We start from the raw sequence: 15,903 nt of genomic DNA on the forward strand, positions 1-15,903 counted from the left end.
GCTCTTCCTGTTTTGCCGGCACAGAGTTCCGTGCAAGCCGTCCAGCGTGACGTGACGAGTATATCGCTTCGACGGATCGACCGTGCTTGTTATCAAGACTGATATGACGTACACAGTGACACATCAGACGACACATATTCTCTCACCCGGCGGGCCGCAAAACGCTCTCGACAAGAGCCACACAAAGCCACCCGCACGGCAAGCCGCTCGTCGGACAGGCGTGCTCGATCGATGTCGGAGAGCCAAGGACAAGCCCGGAGGGCAGCCACGCAGAGTGGCGCCACTTCTCGAGCGTCGGCTTGCGCCGGAGCGCCGCAGCCAACCGTGCAGCGAGCGAGTCGGACAGACCCCGCTAATACGCCTCCAGCGTTGACTGGTTGGGTCTCGCGCCCCCTCTTCACAACGAACCTGGTTCCTCTTGCCCACCCTTCGACCCAGCTTGCTGCGGCAAAAGCGCTAGCGCGCGCCCTGCTTGCCTGGGCGGATGGCGAAAGCATCACAAGCGGCGTCTTCAGGCAGGCCGCGCATCGACTACTTCTACGATGCCCAGATCGGAAACTTCAACTACGGCGAGGGCCACCCAATGCGGCCGCACAGAGTGAGGCTGACGCACCAGCTCGTCGTAAACTACGGGCTGTACAAGCACCTCAACGTCTTCCGGCCCAAACTAGCGACGCGCGCAGACATGACGGCCTTCCACAGCGACGAGTACATCCGCTTTCTGCAGGAGATCACTCAGGACAACATGCAGGAGGCGCTGTCGCACCTCGAGCGCTTCAACCTCGGCGCAGACTGCCCAGTCTTCGACGGGCTGTACGAGTACTGCCAGACGTACACAGGCGGCTCCATCTCGGGCGCAGCGCGCATTAACCAGGGCTGCTCGGATATCGTTCTCAACTGGTCGGGGGGGCTGCACCACGCGAAGAAGGGCGAGGCGTCCGGCTTCTGCTACGTCAACGACATCGTGCTGGCGATCCTCGAGCTGCTCAAGGTGCACGTGCGAGTGCTGTACATTGACATCGACATCCACCACGGCGACGGCGTCGAGGAGGCCTTCTACCTCACCAACCGCGTCATGACCCTCTCCTTCCACCAGGTCGGAGGCGCCTTCTTCCCCGGAACGGGCCACACTAACGACCTGGTGCCGCAGCCACGACCCTCGCCCGCCCCTCACCTCGGCCGCGCGTCGCCGCGCGCACACCCCGCCCCCCTCCCCACGCCATCGCTGCCGCCCCGCCCGCCGCCCGCCCTCGGCGCGCGCTCCTCCTGCCTGGCCCAGCGGGCTGAGCCCTGCCGCGGCCTCGTCTGCGCAGGGCGCCAAGGCGGGCAAAAACTACTCGCTCAACTTCCCGCTGCTGGCGGGGATGGACGACGCGGCGTACGAGAGCATCTTCAAGCCGGTGGTGGACAAGGCGCGCCTCCCTCCCTCTCTCTCTCCCGCCCGCTCGCACGCACCGCACTGCCGTTCGCTCGTGGGCTCCGTCCGGGACGCGTCCCCGCGCCTGCCCTCACCTGCCGGCTCCACGCCACGCCGCTCCCCTCCACGCCGCCCCCCTCCACGCCGCCCCCGGCGCGTCGCCGACCGCGCGCCTCCTCGCCTCCTCGCCTCCTCGCCGCCAGGTGATGGAGCACTTCCAGCCCAACGCGATCGTGCTCTGCTGCGGTGCCGACTCGCTCTCTGGCGACCGGGTCGGCTGCTGGAACATGTCCATCCGCGGCCACGCAGCCTGCCTGGAGCACGTCAAGTGCGCGACACCGCCGCTCCAGCCCCTCCCGCCATCCGCCCGCCCGCCGCCCTCCGGCCGCCTCGCCTGCGCCGCTCCTCCAAGCGCTCACACCTCGGCCGCCCCACCCCGCTCTCTCTAGGTCGTTTGGCGTGCCGATGCTCGTGCTCGGCGGCGGCGGCTACACCGTGCGCAACGTCTCGCGCTGCTGGGCCTATGAGACGGCGCCCGCCACCCACTCTCCGCCCCCGCCCACCCCACTCCCCGCTCCCACGCCGCCGCCGCCGCCGCAGCTCACGGCCGTGTCGTGTCGCGGGTGTGCAGGCGCGGCTCACGAACCAGCCAATCTCGGACACGGTGCCGTGGGAGTGCAACGGGCTGCCCTTGCCTGCGCCCTGTGTGAGCCCTGTCGGATTGGTCCTGGTAGGTTCCGTGGCACGAGTACATGGACTACTACTCGCCGGACTACAAGCTGCACGTGCCCGTCTCAAATATGGAGAACGAGAACACGCGCGAGCAGCTCGAGATGAAGAAGCAGAAGCTCTTCGAGGCGCGAGACGCCTCCCCGAGACACCTCCCCGAGACACCTCCCCGAGAACGTGCTCCGAGGACCACGTTCCGAGGACCACTTCCGAGGACCGCGCTCCGAAGACCGCGCTATGCGACGTGTCCCGCCGCCTTGCCTGAGACGTTTCCCGCCAAGTCCTGGACGCGTCTTTGACGCGTCGCGGTAGGCGCTCTCTCAGCTCGAGCACGCGCCGAGCACGACTATGCAGACGGGGCAGCCCGGCACCCGAATCAACCCGGTGCGCCGCACGCGAGACGGCTCACACACACTCGCGCCGTCCTCTCCCTGCAGACCTCGCTGCAGATCTCGCTGCAGATCTCGCCGCAGAGCCCCTCTCTCCTCGCCCTCTCTCCGGCGTGCAGAGCCCCTCCGCCCTCCCTCCGCCGCAGGACGCGCTGCAGCACGACTCGGAGGAGGAGGAGGAGGAGTGGGACCTCCGGCCGCACCGCAACCGCCGCGCCCACCTCGCAGAGTACTTTGACGACGACGACGCCGAGGGCGACTTGCTCGACACGGACAAGCCCGGCCGCGAGTACGAGGAGCCGCCGAGCGACGACGATGACGGTCTGTGACGGGGGCCGTGGCGGTGGGGGGTGCGAGAGCGAGGCGGCGGGCCGTACGCACAGGCAGAGAGAGCTCCACATACGACATACACACATGGCAAAAAAACACACGTACCGCAGGCCTCATGTGTAGTTCCCTTTTACAGTCGGGTGGCTTGCCCGTTATCTGGGGGCACACGCGTGTCTTTGTTTCTATGTACTCACTAATCACGCCCGGACTCTCGTCGCTCTCTCGTGAGAAAGACGGGCGCGCCAAGCCGCCAACACCAACGTGCTACGTGGATCAGAGAGCCGTTCAACTCTCCGACTTGAGTTCCACATACTCTTTGCTGACTGCGATGTTTCCAAAGGCGATGCGCGCCGCCTCGGCGTCGCTCTCCGGCCGGACCCGCTTCTTGCCCTTGAGGGTCCAGAAGCTGTCCTCGGGCGGCGCTTCGTGCCGCTCGCGGATCACCCGCCACATTCCGACACTGCGCGCCTTGGCCACGTCGCCTTTGTCGAGAGCGACAAAGGTCTGCCACCAGTCGCGGACGCCGCGCTGCACCGGAGAGATTACGGTCTCCTCCTCGCCCCAGTCGCTGAAGAGGAGCATCGGCGCGGCGGCCGCGCTGGCAAGCACGGCGAGCGCGTTAAAGCGCCCGAGCACGCGCCGCGACCACATTGGCTTGCCGTCCGCCTTCCACTGGTCGAGGAAGGGCCTGCCGTTGTCGAACGAGTAGGTCTTCAGCTTCGGGCGATGCGTGGAGTCGTGCCCTTCCTTGACCATCTCCAACGCGGCCAGCAACCAACTGTACCCGAAGGCGGTGGGAAAGGGGCGGCGCCCCGCAAAAAGAGAATGACAAGTTTGGGAAAAAACACAAATCGCCCATGTCTGTGCTGGCGCGGTACGCGCCCACCCCGGACCGCCCCGCCCGGCCGCACCCGACCCGACCCGACCCGCCGGACTGTTGCCCCCCCCCCCCCCCCCTCCCCCTGACTCTTTGTGGGGTCCCCCCCCCCCCCCCCCCCAGGCCGGACCGCAGACGCCGCCGGGGACGCCGGCGTCGCGGCGGCGGCGGCGCCGCCGAGAAAGTACGGCTGCGCGCTCTGCTGCTCAAAGGACCACAACCTCACCACGACGACGAAGGATCGGAGAGGAAGGTGACCTGCCCCTACCACGACGACTTCGAGGCCGTGATCGGCAAGACGGTCAAGGTCGACTTCGTCAAATTGACGGCAAGCGAGAGGGACGCAAAGCGGGCGGAGGAGGAGGAGGCAAAGCGGGCGGAGGAGGCGGCGATGGAGGAGCCGAGGAGCGGGAGGAGGCGCGAGCTGCGCAGTGAGAAGGGCGGCGGCGTAGTAGCGGTCGAGAGAGGAGTTGTTCTTCACACCGTGTCGGGAGGTGACCGGCGACGAGGGGTCGCGACACACATCTGAGAGAGATTTTTAGCAATACCAAACAACTCTATAACACTCACACGTCATTTGGGGCCTGGAGCCCTGTTCACGCGCGCGCGAGACGTGCAGACAGGGTTGCCAGGTGAGAGGGAATGGCGCGGTTCACGCCTCGCACAACAGAGAGAGAGATGCGCTCTGCATGGTGGGACATAAAAGAGAGCGAGTACTTGGGCGAGTAGGCCGTGCGGTCAACGCTGCCGCGCGCGACTTTGCGCGCGAGGCGGCGCAGCTTGAGAACGGCGGTGGGCGAGAAGCCGCCGCCGAACGTCTCGTGGAGCAGCAGGTTGAAGTTGTTGCGCTTGACAAAGATCGCGTCGTGGTAGAAACCGCGATGCGCCTTGACGTAGCCGTGGCCGGTCTTGTGGGAGAAGGGTTGGCCGGGCTGCCCGCGCGCCTTGCAGCCCATGTTTAGGCGGCGGGCCTTCTCTTCGGTGTTGCCGAAGGCGTAGGAGTGGCCAACGGAGGCGGGCGTGCCGCCACTCGAGGCGTTGCCAACGCCCGGCGAGGAGGTCTTGAGGAGGGGCGTCCAGAGCTTGATTTCATTCACTTCATCGCACCCCCCCGGTCCCGCATGGGGTTCTGCGAGGTCAGTCTTGTACCCCTCGTTGTACTGCCGGGTGAGCTCTGGTTTCTCCTTGTCACCGTGCACGACCGGCGCGTTGGCCGGGGCGCGCATCGCGTCCGCCCAGGCGGCGAGGACGCCGTCGTGGGGCCGCCGGTGGTGGGCCTTGTTGTAAAGGTAGTCGCCGAAGAAATCGACTGGCATGCCCCGCTCGAGCGCGACCCGAAGGGTGGGAAGCGCCGCGGAGAGCCAAAGGCCGAGCTTCCGCTGGAGCTCGTCCTGGAGGGTGTCGGAGGAGAGGGCGGTGGCGTACGTGCCGTCGACACGGACATCGAGGGCCTTGCCGGCGAAAGGCGTTGAGGCGGAGATGAGGCGCGCGGCTTCGCGGTTGTTGACGGCGCTGTCTCCGAGGGACGGGTTGTTCTTGACGTGCACATCCCGCGCCTTGACGAGCTCCTGGTGCGCGTACCAGTCCTTGTGATTCTTGATGGCAGCGAGCGCCCGCGGCCGCGGGTACGTGGATTTGCAAGTGCCATTGAGAATCGCGTCGGTAGCTGGAAGGGACTCGGGCTCGGGGAGCGGGACGCTCTTGGGGTAGAACTCAGTCAGGTAGCCGCCGCGGACGGTGTAGTACTTGGTTTTGTCGCGGGCGGTGCGCTTCTCGCACACCTCCTTCCAGTCCGAGAGGGCGGACTCGTAGGTGGCGATAGCTGCGGCAATGGCGGGGTACTTGGACGCACCTCCCTCGTCGAGGGCGAAGTCGGGGTTGTGGGCGACGAGGGTGCGCCAGTTCTTGAGGAGCGACATGGAGAAGTCGCTGTCGGCTCGCGTGAAGGCGGTGTCGATGTTGCACCCGCCCATCTCGGTCGGCAGCTGCGCCTGGAGCCACGCGAGGTCGCGGAGCGCCTGGGGCGAGGCGTCGGCGCGAGCAATGCTCTCAAAGGACTTGCGGATGCGGTTGTGCGCAAACTCGAGAGCGTCGCACGCGACATTGGGCGGCGTGATGCCGGCAATGTACTTGGTCTTTGCGCAGGCAATCCGTTGGACGAGGTTGAGGCGGAGCTGCGAGGTGTTCGTGACGCAGTCAGTGTCGACGATCGTGTCGATGACGTCGAGCGGCGCGAGATTCTTCCTGAGGTGCGCGGTGAGCTCCTTTTTGCAGGCTTCAGGGTCGCCAAAGAAGGTGCCGACAGCCTTGAAGCAGTCCACTCGCCCCGTGGGTTTGCCTTCCTTGTCGCGGTGCGCCGGCGAGCCCCCAGCCCCGGAGCCAGCCCGGCGCGCACGAGAGGTCGCCCTCGGGCGAGTAGATGAGCGACTTGCTGACGCCGTCGACGACGCTCGCTCCCTTCTTCTGCGCCTCGAGGAGGCCCTTTGGTCCGGAGAAGGCGGCGACGGCGTGCGAGGGCTCGTCGTTCTGGCAGATGTCGTCCGCAAAGCCGATGAGGCGCATGGTCGGGTTGTCGCGTAGAGCGAGTCGGAGACGAGGTGCCCCTCGGCGTCGTACTCGGCCTCGCGCTTGTAGAAGATGATGAGATCGAGAACAAGCACAAGAACATGCTCGCATATTAGCAGCCGAGAAGGGCGGCCCGGCAGAGAAGGAGGCGCTCCAACACTTTCATTGAGCTCATTACCATCTCCAACCTTAAAGCGCTTTTTTTTAGCCCACCCCGCTACCGGGGAGTGATAGCAATAGGGTCTTGTCTCAAGAGGAGAGAGCCAGGATCTCTTCAAAAGGAGCTAGACAGAGCCCCCCCAGAACTTCGTGGCAGATGTCGTGGAGGAAGCAGACGCTGAGGATGGTGGACAGCGCACGTCCCTGGATGACCCCCCGCAGGCGGACTTGGGTAGTTGGGGTCGTTGTAGTCGGGGCACTCGAGGCTGAGTGGGTCCCAATCGGCGGCGGAGAAGTCCAGGTCGTCGCCGTCGCGCGTCGGCGGAAGGCAGCCGCAAGGCGCCCTCGGCCTTGACAAGGCGGATGAAGCTGGGCGTGCCCATGATGAGGCGAGCGACGGGTAGGAGGTCAGGGCGTCGCTTGCGGATCCAGTCGAGGAGCTTGACGCGCCCACAGCCGTTGGGGTCAGGCTTGTTGTCTGAGTGGGCGATCGTCGTGGGATCGTGTTGTAGAAGTTCTCCTTTGTCGCCAGAGATGGTCGCGTTCTCCGGCTTCGTGCCGTGCCACCCCGCGACGGTGTGGGCGTACAGGTGAGTGCCCTGAGAACGGTAGTTCTTCGGGAAGTTGTTTTGTTTCACACATCTCGCACGGGCACGCGAGGTCGAACCATGTCCTCTTCTTCTTATTTCTTCACTACCTTGAAAGCCTTGCCTATCATCATGGTTGCAACTGAAAAGACCCCCAAGCCCTGGGAGCCCTCCCCCTCTGTTCGGCGGGAAAAATTAAAAAATAAGAAAACCGGCTCCTGAAGTCCAAAAAAGTTTCAGTTCACCTACGGTATGTTCGTAAGAGCTACATACACTGAAAAAAAAGTTGTATTATTAACAACGAAGGCGCTCTCAAACGACAGGGGACCGCTTGAAAGGGACCATTGGGCTTGTATTATTCACAACGAAGGCGCTCTCAAAAAAAAAAGCGCGTGAATCCCCGGCACCCGCTGAAGTCCCCGATGCTGCTGCAGACTCTCGCGCTGCTGCAGCTCCCGCTCGCCGCGGTCTCACTCGCGGTCTCCGCAGTGGCCGCGACAGACCCTCGCCACGCGCCGTTGCTCTCGTGGCTCGAGCGGTGGGGCACCGAGCTCGGCCCAGTCACGCTGGGCAAGTCGAGTGTTGGCGCTGGCTACGGCGCCTTCGCGTCTCGCGACGTGACGGAGGGTGAGCTGCTCTTCTCCGTGCCCTCGACTGCGTGCGTGGGCCTCTACGACGCGTGTGGTGACGCCGACGTGGGAGAAGCTCTCGCGCGGCTCGTGGTCAAGGGGCAGGGCGGCGCGACGGTCGCGCTGGCGGGCCTGCTGGCAAAGGAGTGGCTGTGTGCCGGCGAGTCGGGGCCGCGCGGGCCGTACCTGGCGATGCTGCCGTGGGACGCTGCGTGGCCACCCGAGGCGGAGCAGGAGCAGGAGCACTGCCTCTGGTGGTCCGAGGCGCAGGTGGACGCGCTCGAGGGGAGCCCCGCCTACTCCGACGCGGTCGGCATCCGCGACGAGGTTGCGCTGGCGGCCAAGGTGATCAAGTCGCTGATCGGTGCCTCGGTGCGCAGGGCGTACAAGGAGCGGGGCGAGCCTCCGTGGGCGGTCTGGCGAGCGGAGGACGACATCGAGCGCGCGGTGCGAGGCGCGTTCGTCTCGATCCTCACCCGATCCTTTACGCAGGAGGACGGCGGCGACGAGGAGAAGCGGCTGGTGCCGCTGTTGGACATGCTGCAGCACGCCGCCGAGCCAAACGTGCGCCACGTGCAGGTCTCCGACGGCGCGGCGGAGGGCGGAGGCGGCGCGGAGGGCGGCGGGCGGCAGCGCGTGGTCGTGACGGCGCGTCGGCCGATCGCGGCGGGCGAGGAGCTCCTCAACTCCTACGACGGGGGCGAGCTCGAGCCGGCGACCTTCCTGACGCGTTTCGGCTTCGTGCCGGGGAGGGGCGTCGGCGAGTTTGTCGACTCCATCAGGGAGCAGGACAAAGGCAGACTGCCTTTCGGCTTCCGCATCGGCTGAGCGCCCTGCGGGCCGCGCGGGGCCGCGCACCCCGCAAACGCGCAGTCGAGCGGGCCGGCTTGCCCCCATGCATGCATGTTGTGCTTTTTGATCTCACGATTTGCTTTTTTCGCACCCGCGGGTGCCCCAGGGTGCCGCCGTCTGCGGTCTGCGGGCGTCTGCCGGCACTGGGGGGGTCCCTGGCTCGGTGTCCCGCGGCTCGTGGCTCGCGCGCGGCGCGGCTCTCTGGGCATCGCCGATGTGTGGGGCCCTGTAGCTGCTCCACAGCGGAGCAAGAGCGGTGCGCGCGCGTCAACGCTGCGCGGCGGCCCTCGTGTGTTGCTAATTTCATCTAAACGTACAATGAGAGAGGAGAGGGGGGCGTGCGGGGGGGCGGGGGGGGAGCCGCTCTTCTGATGCTGGGACGTGGGCGACGCGGGGACAACGGAGCGGACGCCTCAAACTCTTTCAAAGCGAGGAGGGGGGGGAAGGGGGGGGCTGCTCGGGGCCTCGGCAGGCTCGGGCGCGGGGGCGCGTTGGCGCCCCCGAGCCACACATAAGGTTCGCAACACATCGGGTAGGAGCGCACGGGGCTGCGCACGAGTATTTGGCGGGTCTGGAGAGGGCGCGGTAGAAGGGCGTGTGTGCCGCGATCAGTCCACCTGCGTGGGGGGAGGGGAGGGCGGTGAGTCGCGGCCCTCGGGAGTGGGAGGCGCTCTCCGCCGCACACGGCGCGCGCCTCCTCGAGCTCCGCCTCCGCCGCTTTGCTGGCATCGTCCTCGAGAGGAGGCGGGCCGTCCTCGTCCGCGAGCGAAGGCAGGCCGGGAAGGTGGTCGATGTCGTCGAGCGCGTCGTCGTCGTCGCCATCAAAGTCGCCGCCGCCCATGCCGCCCATGCCAGCCATCAATTTGTCCATGTCCATCCCGCCCATGCCGCCCATGCCGCCGCCCATCATGCCGCCCATCCCGCCCATGCCGCCCATCATGCCACCCATGCCGCCCATCTCGTCGTACCTGGGCGAGCGATTGGAGGAGTGGAGAGCACAGAGAGGCGGCAGTGACGAGGGGCGGAAGGGTGGCGAGGCGGCAGGAAGGAGGAAGTGGAGAGGAGCGGCTGGGAGGAGATGCGGCAGGTGAGGCAGTGAGAAAAGCAGGGCAGGGGAGGTCGTCACCCGCCGCCCGGGAAGGAGTCCTCGCCAGTGTACTCCTTGTCGTCCTCGTCGCACCACTTGGCAAAGTCCACCTGCGGCGCAGGCGCGGGGGCGGCGGTTGGGCGCCACTCTCTGCGGCTCTGGCGGAGACCGCGCCGCCGCCTCTTGCGGGCTCTGACTGGGGCCGCGCGCGCGCCTTGATGAAGCGCTTGAGCGACTTCTCCTTGGTCAGCCCGTCCCACCATTCCTCCTTGTTCTTCTTCAGCGAGATCACCACAGCCCTGCGCAGGCACCAGGCGGCTGTGGGAGGAGCCGGCGCCGCGGCTCTGGGCGGCTGGGAGTGCAGCGCAGCGGCGACGCCGCGCGGGAGAGGCAGAGCCGGCCGGCGTGGCGCGCCTGTCGTTCTGAAACCACGTGCTGCCCTCCTCGTCGATCTCATCCCAGAGCGGCATGTTCTCGATCTTGTAGCTCTTGTCGCTGTCCTTGACGTTGGCCGACAGCGTGAAGAGGCCGGCGGTCAGCGAGACTTTGACGTCGGTGGTGCCCAGCTGCTCGAAGGTGACAAAGACCTAGAGGCGGCGGGCTCCGCGGAATCAGGACGGTTCGATCTGGGAGCGGCGGCTATGCCGCACACACTGAAGCAGTGCTGGCGTCAGGGTGTCTGCCGCTGCGCGCTCTTATGTGGAGCGTGCGCAGCGTCTGAGATCGCTCCGCGCCGCGCCCCCGGCGCTGCTGGCCGGGTTGTGGCGGACCTTGCTCGCGCGTTGCGCCCAGATCAGAGTCGGCGTGAGCTCTGGCATCGTGTCTCGACCGGCGCGCTGTTGATGGGGTGGGCGTGGCCAGGAAAAGAATTTAGAACGGTACTCACAGGGATGCAAAGGGCAGCGTAGGGCAGCGTTTGGGCTTGTTTTTTTTCTTTCTTTCTTTCTTTAAGGGCAGCGTGGCTTTGCGCGCAACCTAGCCACGCATGTGGGAAGCGATGTGTGGGTGGACGTGACAGACAAAGACACCGGCGGGGGAGGGAGCGGTCTCACGGCCAGACTGGCCCCCTATGCCACGGCGAGTGATAGGTCTCCGAGAATGGTGTTCAAACCCAAGGGGCTATTGTGTAAAAGTCTAACATGCATCAGGTGGGCCGGGTCATTCTGCAGTTGCCGTCGCTTCCTGGTCGCTTCACTCAGGTCCCGCGTGAGCCTTGGTGTGTCTTGTACACTGATCGCTGTGCACTCAGTACAGATCCTCGCTCCGTGTGGAGGGACGACTCACGACATTATACCGTACAGTCTCGGCGCGCGGCGAACACCAAAGCTCGTACTCGAGTAGGCCATACTCGCGCGAGGCACACGGCGAAGATAACGAACCAAGGCTGCGTTTAGCCTCCCGTTGCGAGAACTCTGCGATCGTATACACGCATGGTGCAGAGGTCCCGCAGCTGGCCGCTCAGATTTCTCTTCTGGTGGTGGCAGAAGCAACAAAACTTGCTTTCTGCTGCGGCTCGGCGCAGCTTAAATTTCTTTGGCAGCCCTCGCCTCCCTCGCAATGTGTCGAACGCGCTTGCGCGCGCCTCCAGTGCGGCTCGGTGTTGACGACCAGTGGGGCGAGCAAGTTCCCTCCGCCTGGAGCACCCTAGCGTCCGGCCCTTCCGGGTCCCACCAGCACGGCGCGGCGGCGGACCGGCGGGTCAACGCTCGCGCCGGTGACTGCGATGTGACTTGGCTTGAGCCTCGAGATGTGCGGATCCGAAGAGATGCCGCTCCATCTGGTCGCGACGGTGCGACGACGACCAGCGGCAAGCGCAAGGCGCGGCCGGCGGTGGAGGCGGCCGAAGCTCCTCGACGCCCTCCTCCAGCGCCCCTCACTCCCGCGCCACCGGCGGCGGAGCCACCTCGATGCGAGGCGGGGTGCAGGTCGACGGACGCGCACGCATTTGCCTCCGGCCATTCGCCGGCGCCCTTTGCCGCGGTCGCCTGCGCCGCCAACCCCTTTGCCGCCGTTGCCCTCACCGCCAGCCCCTTTGCCGCCGCCGCGCACACCACGAGCCCCTTCGGCGAGGCCGGTCACGCCGCCAGTCCCTTTTGCGCCGCTGTGCAAATGACCAGCCCGTTTCCCGCCTCCTCCGCCGCCAGCGCCTCCCCCTTTTGTGCGGCGGCCCTGTGCGCACCGCCGTCCTTCTCCCCGCCAGTGCCTTGGCGGTGGTCAACCGTGGCGGAGACGGGGTCCTTCCGCGAGCGTGGCAATGCAGAGCAAAGCTCCGGCGAGGAGGAGGAGACGATCGCGCCATTTTGGAGGGAAAATCCGTCACGGTCGCCGCACCGCCCGCTCCAACCGCTGCGCGACCCGCCGCTGCCCGACCCTGAAAACGTGCCGCAGAGAGCGCAGAGGCTTGGCAGCAGCCTGCGACCGCCGGGCCCGCTGTCGCGACGCCACCCGCCGCTGCGGCGGCGGCGGCGGCTGCCGATGTTCCCACGCGTGCAGTGCAGGCCGGCGCCGCGAGCGTGCGCAGCGGGGGGCGACCTCGGCGAGCAGTGCGTGGCCGTCGCGACGGCGAGCCAGCGCCCCGAGGACGACCCGCCACGCGCCTCTCGCGCCGCCGCTGCGTTCGAGTGGGACGCGTACGACTTTGGCGACGGTATGTCGCCCCATCGCACGAGATGTCAACAGAACCGATGCCGACCGTGTCCGCGCCCCGCCTGCGCTTCAACTTCTCACCGAGACGTATTGAATACAAGACGAATCGAGAGCACGTGAGCTGTGTGCGCCCTATCTCTCAGGCGAGGAGCCGGCGACGAGGCGCGTCGAGAAGCCGGTGGCGGTGGCGGCCTTCGACGTGTTTGACGAATGATGATCTGCCTCTGACTCGTTCCACCCCACACATCTACCCCCGGTCTGGCGGCATTGATTGGCCGATTCGGGGGCCGATCCCAGAACGTTCCGAGGGCCAGAGGTGTCCCTCTCCTTGACTTGGATTTCGCATGCCGCGGCGGGAGGATGTGGATGGATGGTTGGATGCAGAGCAGGGAGTGGGCACAGCGGATGGGGATGTGGGCAGCCGCCAGCAGTCAGTCCTTACCTGTGACGCTCGTCGCTCGAGGATGAGCGACATGCACACGAATGCGCAGCTCGGCCACATGGGACGCGCCTCGGGAAAACCGAAGAAGAACACAGGCCTGGCGCCTAGCTTTCTCTATTTTTGCGAGGATCGGAACTGGCAGCCGCGACGCCGCCGATCCGACGCCGCCGTCCTCTGACGCCACGGCGGCCGAGGCGCTGGCCTCCCACGGTGTACGCCATGGGCACGTCCAGCGCAGGCCAGTCCCAAGACTGGTCGCATCTGCTCTCGGGCGCGGGCGCGGGTTTCCTGACCACCGTGCTGCTCCACCCGCTCGACCTGATCAAGACACGGATGCACGTGCAGGAGGCGGGCGGCCGTCGGCTGCCCTACTACTCGAACGTGCTGCAGGCCTTCCGCGTGATTGTGCGCGTCGAGGGCGCGCGCGGGCTCTACCAGGGAGTCGGGCCAAACATCTTTGGCTCTACCGTCTCGTGGGCGCTCTACATGTTTGGGTACAACCAGCTCAAGGCCGACCTCACGCGGATGCAGGAGGCGCGGCCCGCCGACGCGCGCCTCTCGCCGTCGGCAGTGTACATCGTTGCGGCCACCGCCTCCGGCACGGCCGTCTCGCTCGTGATGCACCCCGTCTTCACAATCAAGACGCGGATGCAGCCGGCGGATAGATGCGGGTCGGAGGCCTGTTGGAGCTGGCGCTCGAGATCACACGTGCCCCATCGCAGCCACGCCCTGGAGATTGCACTCGCAACCCTTGCCTCCCCGCGCTGCTCCGCGTACACCGCTCGATGCTGTATTCCTGCAAGTCTACCCATTGCTGTATCCTACAAGTCTACCGCTCGATGCTGTATTCCTACAGTATTCCTACAGCCGGACGATGGGTCGGATCCTCCAGGCAGCTGCAGCTCGCCGCGCGGGGCAAGGGGCCGCGCGGGCTGCTCCCGGAGGCGCAGCGGGACAACTACTCCTCCTCCCTCGTCGCCGTCCGCCGGATCGTCGCCGAGGAGCGTCACCTCCCTTTTGCGGAACCTCTTTCGGACCCTCCTCGGACCCTCCTCGAACCCTCCTCGGACGCTTCTGCGTAGGAGGGCGTCGCCTCGCTCTACCGCGGGATCGGCCCGTCCCTGCTGCTCGTCCCGCCAGACTAGATGCGGCGCACACACACGCCCCTGCAGAGGCGACACGTCTTCAAGCCGCACCCGCTGCAGCTGTAGCTCTCGTGCTCCCGCGGGAGGGATGCGAGACTTGCGGCACCCGTGCTCCCCGTCTCGTGCTCCCCGTCTCGTGCTCCCCGTCTCGTGCTCCCCGTCTTGTGCTCCCCGTCTCGTGCTCCCCGTCTTGTGCTCCCCGTCTCGTGCTCCCCGTCTCGTGCTCCCCGTCTCGTGCTCCCCGTCTCAGCCGCGTGGGCTCACCGCAGGTCTCGCACGGGTCGGTGCAGTTCCTCTCGTACGAGCACCTCAAGCAGGCCTTCCGCGGCCTCAACGCCGGCCGCGCTCCCGCCGGCGCCGCCGAGGCCGACCTCTCCGCGCCGCAGCTCACCGCCGCCGCGACGGGCTCCAAGGTGGTCGCCACGCTGGTCACCTACCCGTACCAGGTGTGCCCCGCGCTCCTCTCCCGCCTCCCGCGCTCCACTCCCGCCTCCCGAGACCGCACCAGACTGTCTGAGATCACAACCGAGACCGTGTTCGCACACTGTTCGCACACAGGTGGTCCTAACACCTACCTACCTACCTACCTACCTACCTACCTACCTACCTACCTACTGTTCGCACACAGGTGGTCCGCTCCATCCTGCAGCAGCGCGCCGTCGTCGGGAGCGACGTGGTGCAGCACGCGACAGCCTCGGGCGCCGTGCGCCACCTCTGGTCGAGCGAGCGGCTGAGGGGCTTCTACCGCGGCCTCGTGCCCCACATCCTGCGCGCGGCTCCGACCGGCGTCCGCCCCTCCCCGCGGCGTGCCCACGACACGCCCCCCGACGTGTCCCGCAGGCGCGCGGCGCCGACGGCGTCCGTCACGCTCGTCTCGTACGAGTACCTGCACCGGCTGCTCGTCTCGCACGCCATCGGGGCGGCGCACGACCCGACGGCAGGAAGGAGCAGGTAGCGCAGCAGCTTGCCCGTCGTGTACGCCTTCACGCGAGGGGGAGAGTCTTTTGCGATTCGGTCTCCCGGAGAGGGGGGCCAGCTCTCCAGCTCTGCGCCGCTGGAACACCCTCACCGGTCTGCTTATGTGTGTCGATTGTCGTCTTGTGGTTGTATTCGTGTGTGGGCGGACCAAGGTCCTATATCTAGAATCATCTACGTGAAGCTGGACTTGGAGCATTAGGAGCACTTAGGGTGCACGGATTACCACCCAAGACTGCTTTCAGACGCTTACGCCAATTTCCCCTCAAGTGGCGCAAATCGTGACCCAAAACTCGTGATACCGAGGAGTCTGGAGCTTCAGCTGGTTAACCATGCCGCTCTCGGCACAGAAGCAGCGCGAGCGCCGCGCCGCGAAGCGCGCTGCCGAGGCTCAGGACGCGGCTCGCGGGCAGCGCAACCGCCCGGCGCCGAGCCGGTGCTAGGCCGCCTCCGCTGCGCCTGCTTCCTTGCGCGCCGCTGGACGTCGGCCGAGAAGACCGCTTCCCTCTGGGGACCCGACTCCGCGAAGATCGCGCGCGCGTCGTGAGTGGCGGCGCGCGCGCGATCTCCGTTCCCGGGCACGCCGGTCGCAGTGGCATGGGCTCCCAGGCTCAAAAGCGCTCCCGTCAACAGCGAGCGAGCGCCGCCGCTGCTCCTCCTCCCGCCGCCGCCGCTCCTCCTCCCGCCGCCGCTCACCGAGACCCGCCGCCGCCGCCGCCGCCGCCGCCGCCGCCGCCTCGCGCCTCGCCTCCGTCACCGCCGCCCTCCATCTCGCAGCGGCGCGTCCCTCTGATGGCGCGGGCGTCTCGCTCACCGGCGCCTCGCCGCCGCCCCCCCCCCCCCCCCTCGCGCCGCTCCGCTCGTGGCCGCCGCCTCCCCTGTCAATCCCGCCGCCTCCCCTGTCAACCCGCCGCCCGCACCACCGCCGCCACCGCCTCGCGCCTCGCCGCCGCCGCCACCGACCGCCCTCCCCTGCGCCGCTGAGCGCGGTGCAGGGCGGGGTGAGCCCCCGCTGCGCAGCCTCACCGTAGTGCACTGCGCTCTCCGCACCCCTGACGATTAGTGAGGAGGTGG

The 15,903-nt window shown here is 67.0% G+C and overlaps 4 protein-coding genes across 4 annotated transcripts; 3 read left to right on the forward strand and 1 right to left on the reverse strand.

Annotated features, from left to right (window-relative positions):
• Positions 1-440: 440 nt before the first annotated feature.
• EMIHUDRAFT_448297 (histone deacetylase 1) lies at positions 441-3,066 on the forward strand. Its single transcript, XM_005767313.1, has 8 exons — positions 441-1,141; positions 1,314-1,412; positions 1,621-1,745; positions 1,867-1,948; positions 2,049-2,081; positions 2,152-2,274; positions 2,459-2,530; positions 2,682-3,066. Exons 1-8 carry the CDS (start codon positions 485-487, stop codon positions 2,862-2,864), a joined length of 1,374 nt encoding a protein of 457 aa, XP_005767370.1. The 5' UTR covers positions 441-484; the 3' UTR covers positions 2,865-3,066.
• A 4,409-nt stretch (positions 3,067-7,475) lies between these two features.
• On the forward strand, positions 7,476-8,510 carry EMIHUDRAFT_96595 (hypothetical protein; the record flags this gene model as incomplete). The annotated part of the gene is made up of 1 exon (XM_005767314.1): positions 7,476-8,510. One exon carries the CDS (start codon positions 7,476-7,478, stop codon positions 8,508-8,510), a length of 1,035 nt encoding a protein of 344 aa, XP_005767371.1.
• Positions 8,511-8,829: 319 nt separating this feature from the next.
• Positions 8,830-10,466, reverse strand: EMIHUDRAFT_432765 (hypothetical protein). Its single transcript, XM_005767315.1, has 6 exons — positions 10,392-10,466; positions 10,036-10,208; positions 9,836-9,920; positions 9,661-9,731; positions 9,229-9,502; positions 8,830-9,151 (listed from the first exon to the last, which is right to left on the reverse strand). The coding sequence occupies exons 1-6, from the start codon at positions 10,437-10,439 to the stop codon at positions 9,143-9,145; spliced, it is 660 nt and encodes a 219-aa protein (XP_005767372.1). The 5' UTR covers positions 10,440-10,466; the 3' UTR covers positions 8,830-9,142.
• Positions 10,467-12,952: 2,486 nt separating this feature from the next.
• On the forward strand, positions 12,953-14,635 carry EMIHUDRAFT_54695 (mitochondrial carrier protein; the record flags this gene model as incomplete). Its single annotated transcript, XM_005767316.1, has 4 exons — positions 12,953-13,417; positions 13,792-13,839; positions 14,124-14,300; positions 14,483-14,635. Coding segments are annotated over 4 exons (843 nt in total), but the record flags the coding sequence as incomplete, so codon positions are not given.
• Positions 14,636-15,903: the final 1,268 nt, after the last annotated feature.

This window comes from Emiliania huxleyi (genome assembly GCF_000372725.1).
Source record: "Emiliania huxleyi CCMP1516 unplaced genomic scaffold EMIHUscaffold_5, whole genome shotgun sequence".
Classification (NCBI taxonomy): Eukaryota; Haptophyta; order Isochrysidales; family Noelaerhabdaceae; genus Emiliania; species Emiliania huxleyi.